Below are 8,377 nucleotides of genomic sequence, written 5' to 3'. Positions count from 1 at the left end.
AAAATTTTAATAATTTGGTTAAGTTCTCAAACTGAATATATTCTAAAAGATTATTAATATTTCTTCTTATTATTAAATTCGCATTTGTTTATTAATTATTTTATTGTTATTCAGACACACCAACTACTTGTGAATGAAAATTCTCACTTAAATATTTGACTATTTGTATACTCTATAGAACTCAGAGAGTTTTGCTGACTTAAAAAATATCTTAGATGACTTAGGCCTTTAGCATGACATTTTGTTTTTTAATCTGTATTTTTTATTCACAATCATTCTAATAAACACAATCAGAATACGCAGCACACCAAACAATGACTTACGAAATATTTTATTATTTGATATCAAGTCTAATAATTTCAGGTCTGATATTAACCATATATTATTAATTGCTTTAAAACAGGATCACTTAATAATTTTAAATCGAATCCTGATAGCTGGCGAACGATAGTCATATGTGAGTCAAGACCTCAAAGTGAAGAAATTATACCTAGAAGGGAGAATCAGAAATTAATCTAATAAATTGTGCAGCTACCAATATAATGTGACGAAAAAATTGAGGTCTAAATGCAGATCAAAAATCACAAAGCATGGCTTGAAATGCCAACATAAAATAGACCCTCTCGAAGTAATGCGAAAGCGGTTCCGACGGGAAATAATTATCGCCAAAGAGGGAAAATTTTAGTCCTTATCCAACATATTAATGTTAGGGAGTCGGTCAGACCATTTCGATGACGGTCGGTCTGACGGTGCATAAAGCATTTCATCTTATCACCACAAGCACAAAAAAAAATATACATCTCTTTCCATTATTTTATAAAAAGTATAATTTTAAACTTTATTATTAAATTATCATATTTGTTAGATTATTTAAATCTTTATATGATAAATCCATTTTGGAATTATTATAAGCTAGTATTTAAGTTTTTTAGCAATGATTATCCGACATAACTACTGATGAAATTATTGGTATTTATTGAGATACATTCATTAAAATAAGTAAATCAATGGATGCAACTGTAAAATTTTTGATAAAATATAATAGTATACACTATCTATACTATCATAGAGAACGCTAATGCTTTTCATGTTAGTCTATCAAAGTAAGTCCTCTGCGGTACTCAGAGCCAAACATATCTAACTAAACGTGTGATTACTTTCATTACTTAAATGCTGATTTGAATTTTTTTAGTTGAATTTCATACCTTCCATTGTAAAATAAATACAATTAAACTAATAAAAAAAACAATTAAACTCTCCATAATATTAATATATTTACATTGCCTTCAGAAATAGTATTAATACGATCTGCATTTTTGAAAATTTTTACTATAAGTAATACTTATAGTCTTAGCAAACTCTACATTACGTTTCTTCCCGATGCTCAATATTTTAACACCTCATTTATATTTAATAAAGACTAATAATAACTAATAATAATAATAATAATTACAAATATTGTTCAATAAAGACCAAATGCTCTCATTTTAATTAATAGAATTTATACGACTATCTTATATCAAATGGGATATCGGTTTCCTCTCCAATCTTAGTACTAATTTTTTTGTGTGAAAGGTTTTAAGAGATTGCTTGTTTTATTAGACTTCAGAATTATTACTGTTACTAATTGCAGAGATATCACAAATCGTTATCGCAGATATATTTATATATAATAGTCCAACAGCAAGTCTCCTACATAGTTCGCTGGGTGACTTTTATTTTTTTTATCAAATTTGTGTTTTTATCTATTAACAAATAGAGGTTTATTTAATCTAAAACAAAGCTTTTTCTGGTCCTTTTATCTTAATCTCTTGTATTAAAAAAATTTAAATTTTATATTTTTTCTACGCGTAGATGAATGCCATCCTTGGCACTTAAAACAAATGATGTCACATCAAACACTATTGGAATTTGTGTTTCTTCACAAACGGAGAATTTGAAATTCTTCATCAATAAAGCTAAACCGATACGTGCCTGCATTTTACCAAATCTCAAACCAATGCAATTACGAGGTCCATCACCAAACGGTAACCAATTAATGTTGTCTCGGTCTTGCACTTTTTCTGGAGAAAAGCGATCAGGATCAAATTTAGCAGGTTCTGGGTATACTTCCGGATCGTGATGATATGCTGATGATGGTATCATGACAAACGTACCCTTTTCGATAACCAGTTTAGGATGTCCAGGTACAACATAATCTCTAGTTGGTTGCCTCATAAGATGTGGAACAATAGTGTAAAGACGTAAAATTTCTAAAATTTATTTTTAAAATATATACATTAAATAATTCAATGTTTGATTCATAAAAGATCTTACCAAACAAAACTTGATCCAAGTAATGCATTTCCTTCAAGCATTCATAAGTAAATTCTTGATTATGTTTTGCAAGGACCTCATTTACTTCTTTTCTTAACTTATCCTGCACTACCTGATTCTTTGCTAGTTCGTACAATGTATAACTCATTGCTGTTGATGAAGTTTCGAAACCGGCCAAGAAAAATACAAACGCTTGTGCTGCCACTTCATTCACAGTAAGCCCAGTGAGTTCTTCTCCATTGTCTAATTTAATAGACTTAGTCTTCTTCAATTCAATAAGTAAGTCCATGAAGTCATTGCGTTTTATATTTTGGCTCTCACGCAACTCTACAGTCTCGTGCACAATACGCATGAAGAAATTGTGAATATCTTGATGTACTTTACGCATACCCAATTTCCTTGCCCATTTTGGGTGACTTTGTATAAGTGCCATAATCGGAGCACTGTGCCTAGTTAAAGACAAAGCATTTCGACCCATTGTACGAAATTCTGCATTTGGATCTTTTAAGCTATTGCATTCAATTCCAAATGCACAAGTGCCAATCACATCGGTAGTAAAACGTGCTGATAACTCTTTCACGTCAAAGTTATTGCCTTCTTTCAACAAATCATTCAGGACGTGAACAAATTGTTCCGCTACCTTTACTACTGTAGGAAACATAAATTTCATTTTTCCAGAAGTAAAGGTGGGTGATAGTTTCTGTCTCAGTTGTTTCCATTTTACGCCATCTAAAGCAAACAAATGTGCACTTAATGGATCATCACGTTCATTATAGAAACCACCACGATCTGCAAATACTGGGAAATCCTTGATTAGAATATTTTTTGCCAATTGCCTATCTAATATATAAGCAGTAGGCCGCTGAAAGAAGAATATGCCAACGAATGGTGCAACGCCTTTGAATTTCTTATATAAAGCGAAATGTACGTCCTGTATAATACAATTTTTGCGAAAATTACGGAAGCTGCCATATATGGGATGAGGCTCATCGTATGGTATACCACGATCTTTCCAATAATTAAATTTTCTTCGTACGAAATAAAATGCTACCGATAACACGCCGATCAGCAAGTATAGCAAAATATAAGTTACACTCATTTTGATTGTTTGCGTATTTAATAATATTAAATAAAAATTTATTATTTTTTTAGTCTATTATAAAGCAACAGCTGTGCTCTGCGTAGCTAACTACATAATGTTGAGAAGTAAACAGTTCTTTTTATATTTATAGCCATGCTGGGAAAGAAAAAATCAGCATTTGTTTATCATTTTAACAAAAATGAAAAAGTATTTATAATGCAAGTCATTCTGTTTATATTCTTACCACATAAGTTTGAGTTTACGTTAAAATGATAACAAAAGTTCATTTCACGTTCTTATTTTTGATCTCATTTATCTTATTAAAAGAGTATTAAAAAAAACACGATCAAAAAAGTCTATTTGACTTCTAGTACGTCTAGTCTAATTGAATTGCTCACCAGTAAAGAAAGCTGATATCATCTTCCTTATATCCATTAGATTACGTATATTCAAACTGTTAACTCGTATTAACCGTTACCGTCAATATGGTAGTTAACTCGTATGAACTGTTAGACGCATTATGTTATGGTATATAAAATTGATTGATTTCCAGATTATCTGTAGAGACTTGAAGAAATAATATGTTCATGAATTGAATAGATCTGTACGCTGAATATGATCACAACAGTATATATCCAAACCTCAAGATATATCTTTACTAAGTTGTCTAATGAAATCAGTTTGTTAGTTGGAACAGATAAATTATTACTACCAGGAGTTATGCAGTGTGCACGAAAGTGAAACAACAGTATAGGGTGTGACTCTGCGTTTAATTATCAGAACAAAATTTTTTTGTGTATTTAGCTTCGGACTCAATATCATAAAGTATATAAAAGTTTCTTTGTGATTATGATTTTTATTATACGTACTAACTAACAGTTTAGAATGATATTTCAGAATAAAAATAACTTATGTAGACTTATTCGCAATTACTATACATATGTATTCTAGCATGAGTAATTTGGAACTGATATTTTTTATTACATAGCAATAAAAAATGCTTTAATATCACAGATTTAGATCAGATTTTTCTCTAATATGAGTTGTCATACTTTTAAACTCTGCATTTAGTTTCCTAAATAGACATTTAGTTCCCATTTTAGTATTTACTTTATTTTATATTAAAGATAAAGCACACAAAATGTAAAAAAAATCTGAAAAGCTTTTAATTTTTATTACTGGAATGTAATTACAGATTGGTGTGACCTTTGAGAAATTTTACAATGTTTTGCAGTTATATTTTACAAATAATTGTATATCAAAAAGTACAAATATTTATAATAAGTGGTTTTTTTTGAAGGTGAAGAAGAAAGTTTCTTCACACACACAGATGTGTCCTTCTAACAGTAGTGTGGCATTTGCGAAAAATTCAGCTGATCCGCTATAAAATTTCCCTTTCTTAGGATTAAGTACATAGCTCGAAATCGACAGGCATGATATTACTTCAGATTGTGTATATACTGTATATTGTCGTATTAATATATTACCTAAAACAAATATAAATATTATTAACCTAAAACAAATAGATTAAAACTATAAGTAATATTCGACTTAAATTTTTATATTACCTTAGTGTGTTGGGTTTTTGTTTTTAATATGCATCGCCTATATCGCTGACGCCTAGCGACGCCACTGCTTTTTACGATAGAGAAAGTTATAGTGTCATGAAATTTATTATAATTTTAATCTGTAAATTTGCATCAATATTAACTTATTTTTTTACAAATGAATCCTTTGCAGAATTATCATGGACTGAATTTTTTTAAACTAGTATGAAAAAGTTAAGACTTAAAAGCGATGCCGGCTTAACTACTAACATAATTAAATATTTTGATTGAGTCACACATACAAAAAAATTAATTTAATTTATAGTTTCAATTCTCAAATTCTCATCTCATTAACAGAATTTGGGTAAAAATATACAACTCTATTCTATCTTAATACAAATAATGCTTTAATTGTTTGTGCATTAAAGTTATTTAGGTTCTCAGATCCAAACAAATCTTATAAAATTACTTCCATTACTTATGCTGCATTGAATATATTTTGTTGAATTCCATACTTTCAATGTAAACCCAACACAGTTTAGAAATAGTCTTTTTCACGATATAGGTTTTCGAAAAATTTTACTTTAAGTAATGCTCATGGTCTTGGCAGTCTGTAGATTACTTTTCTTTCCAACACGGTACTTACTTTTCAAATATCTTATTTGTATTAAATTGAGAAACGCTATATATCTGTCTAGTTTGCTTCCCTAAACTTCTCTCATTTTATTAATAAAGACCAAATGGTCTCATTTAAATTTATAAAACTTATATGACTATCTTAATTGAAATGTGATACCGTTTATGTTACTTGTACTCATTTTTGTGCGTTAGAGGCTTTGAGAGAATTGATTGAGAGTTTATTTTGTTTGTTAAATTTAAAAGGTACTAAGTTACCAATTGCAGATATATCACAAATCGTTATCTTAAAAATGTGTACTTATATTTAACACTCCAACAGCAAGTCTCCTACTTAGTTTACTGAGTGACTTTCATATTTTTAATCAAATTTATTTTAAGGAACTAAAAACACTGATAATACTTACTAAAGAACCGGCAAATTGACAAATAAATTAATATTGAAAAAAGTCTTTATAACAAAAATGTATACACCGATTTATTTGCTTTCACTTTTAGAATATGTATTTATTATTATTAGTATTAAACAAACTTAAATTTTATATTTTTTCTACGCGTAGATGAATGCCATCCTTGGCACTTAAAACAAATGATTTCACATCAAACACTATTGGAATTTGTGTTTCTTCACAAACGGAGAACTTGAAATTCTTCATCAATAAAGCTAAACCGATACGTGCCTGCATTTTACCAAATCTCAAACCAATGCAATTACGAGGTCCATCACCGAACGGTAACCAATTAATATTGTCTCGGTCTTGTACTTTTTCTGGAGAAAAGCGATCAGGATCAAATTTAGCAGGTTCTGGATATACTTCCGGATCGTGATGATATGCTGATGATGGTATCATGACAAATGTACCCTTTTCGATAACCAGTTTAGGATGTCCAGGTACAACATAATCTCTAGTTGGTTGCCTCATAAGATGTGGAACAATAGTATAAAGACGTAAAATTTCTAAAATTTATTTTTAAAATATATACATTAAATAATATAATGTTTGAATCATAAAAGATCTTACCAAACAAAACTTGATCCAAGTAATGCATTTCCTTCATGCATTCATAAGTAAATTCTTGATTATGTTTTGCAAGCACCTCATTTACTTCTTTTCTTAACTTATCCTGCACTACCTGATTCTTTGCTAGTTCGTACAATGTATAACTCATTGCTGTTGATGAAGTTTCGAAACCGGCCAAGAAAAATACAAACGCTTGTGCTGCCACTTCATTCACAGTAAGCCCAGTGAGTTCTTCTCCATTGTCTAATTTAATAGACTTAGTCTTCTTCAATTCAATAAGTAAGTCCATGAAGTCATTGCGTTTTATATCTTTGCTCTCACGCAACTCAACAGTCTCGTGCACAATACGCATGAAGAAATTGTGAATATCTTGATGTACTATACGCATACCCAATTTCCTTGCCCATTTTGGGTGACTTTGTATAAGTGCCATTACTGGGCCATTGTGTCTAGTTAAATAGAAAGCCTTTCGACCCATTGTACGAAATTCTGCATTTGGATCTTTTAAGCTATTGCATTCGATTCCAAATGCACAAGTGCCAATCACATCGGTAGTAAAACGTGCTGATAACTCTTTCACGTCAAAGTTGTTGCCTTCTTTCAACAAATCATTAAGGACGTGAACAAATTGTTCCGCTACCTTTACTACTGTAGGAAACATGAATTTCATTTTTCCAGAAGTAAAAGTGGGTGATAGTTTCTGTCTCAGTTGTTTCCACTTTACGCCATCTAAAGCAAACAAATGTCCAGTTAATGGATCATCACGTTCATTATGGTAAACACCACGATCTGCAAATACTGGAAAATCCTTGATTAGAATATTTTTTGCCAATTCCCTATCCAATATGAAAGCAGTAGGCCGCTGAAAGAAAAATATGCCAACAAATGGTGCAACGCCTTTGAATTTCTTATATAAAGCGAAATGAATATCTTGCATTACGCGGTCTTTACGAAACCCACGGAAGCTGCCATATATGGGATGAGGCTCATCATATGGAATACCACGATCTTTCCAATAGTTAAATGTTTTTCGTACAAAATAAAATGCTACCGATAACACGCCGATCAGCAAATATAGCAAAATATAAGTTACACTCATTTTGATTGTGTGCGTATTTAATAAAATTTAATAAAAATTTATTATTTTTTTAGTCTACAATAAAGCAACAGCTGTGCTCTGCGTAGCTAACTACATAATGTTGAGAAGTAAACAGTTCTTTTTATATTTATAGCCATGCTCAGAAAGAGTATAAACATAGTACTCGTTTATCAATTTTAAAAATAAAGTAGTATATGTTATGCAAGTCATTTTGCGCTTCAGTAGAGCAGATTTAGTGTTAGTCTCTTCAAATGTTTATATAATATTCTGACCACATAAGCTCGTATTCACATCTTTTATTTTTATTTCATGTATCTTAATAAAAGAGTGACGAAAAAGAAGATAATTTTACGATAAAGAAATTCTCTTAAGATTTTCAATAAGTCTAGTTTGATTGAATTGCTTATTAGTTAATAAAACTGATATGATCTTCCTCGTATCCACTAAGATTATCAAAAACTTAACTCGTATGAACTGTGCAATTCAGTGTATATGAATTGGGTTGACCTTCCCAGGATTGTTTTTTTGAGGAAGGTCAACAAGTATATACTCCAGCCTATAGATATATCTTCACTAATTTTTGTGTAGAATATTACTTATGTGTAGACATAATATATCCAAAGAGAATTATTTAATGTGCATGAAAGAGAAATAGCAGTATAGGGTGTTACTCTGC

At 30.4% G+C, this 8,377-nt stretch overlaps 2 protein-coding genes across 2 annotated transcripts; both read right to left on the bottom strand.

The window, feature by feature from the left end:
• Window positions 1-1,629: 1,629 nt before the first annotated feature.
• On the bottom strand, window positions 1,630-3,458 carry LOC119680342 (cytochrome P450 6a2-like). The gene is made up of 2 exons (XM_038093109.1): window positions 2,317-3,458; window positions 1,630-2,252 (listed from the first exon to the last, which is right to left on the bottom strand). Exons 1-2 carry the CDS (start codon window positions 3,413-3,415, stop codon window positions 1,834-1,836), a joined length of 1,518 nt encoding a protein of 505 aa, XP_037949037.1. The 5' UTR covers window positions 3,416-3,458; the 3' UTR covers window positions 1,630-1,833.
• Window positions 3,459-6,057: 2,599 nt separating this feature from the next.
• LOC119680341 (cytochrome P450 6a2-like) lies at window positions 6,058-7,722 on the bottom strand. Its single transcript, XM_038093108.1, has 2 exons — window positions 6,603-7,722; window positions 6,058-6,538 (listed from the first exon to the last, which is right to left on the bottom strand). Exons 1-2 carry the CDS (start codon window positions 7,699-7,701, stop codon window positions 6,120-6,122), a joined length of 1,518 nt encoding a protein of 505 aa, XP_037949036.1. The 5' UTR covers window positions 7,702-7,722; the 3' UTR covers window positions 6,058-6,119.
• Between the last annotated feature and the right edge of the window lie 655 nt (window positions 7,723-8,377).

This window comes from Teleopsis dalmanni, chromosome 2 (genome assembly GCF_002237135.1).
Source record: "Teleopsis dalmanni isolate 2A chromosome 2, ASM223713v2, whole genome shotgun sequence".
Lineage (NCBI taxonomy): Eukaryota > Metazoa > Arthropoda > Insecta > Diptera > Diopsidae > Teleopsis > Teleopsis dalmanni.
Note: the sequence above shows the minus strand (reverse complement) of the source record. Positions and strands in the feature narration are given on the sequence as shown.

Bases quoted from the DNA above. Each gene is read 5' to 3' on its own strand.
- LOC119680342 (XM_038093109.1), bottom strand. From the start codon at position 3,415: ATGAGTGTAACTTATATTTTGCTATACTTGCTGATCGGCGTGTTATCG. The intron at 2,253-2,316 runs GTAAGATCTTTT...AATAAATTTTAG, and splicing joins CTTGGATCAAGTTTTGTTTG to AAATTTTACGTCTTTACACT.
- LOC119680341 (XM_038093108.1), bottom strand. From the start codon at position 7,701: ATGAGTGTAACTTATATTTTGCTATATTTGCTGATCGGCGTGTTATCG. The intron at 6,539-6,602 runs GTAAGATCTTTT...AATAAATTTTAG, and splicing joins CTTGGATCAAGTTTTGTTTG to AAATTTTACGTCTTTATACT.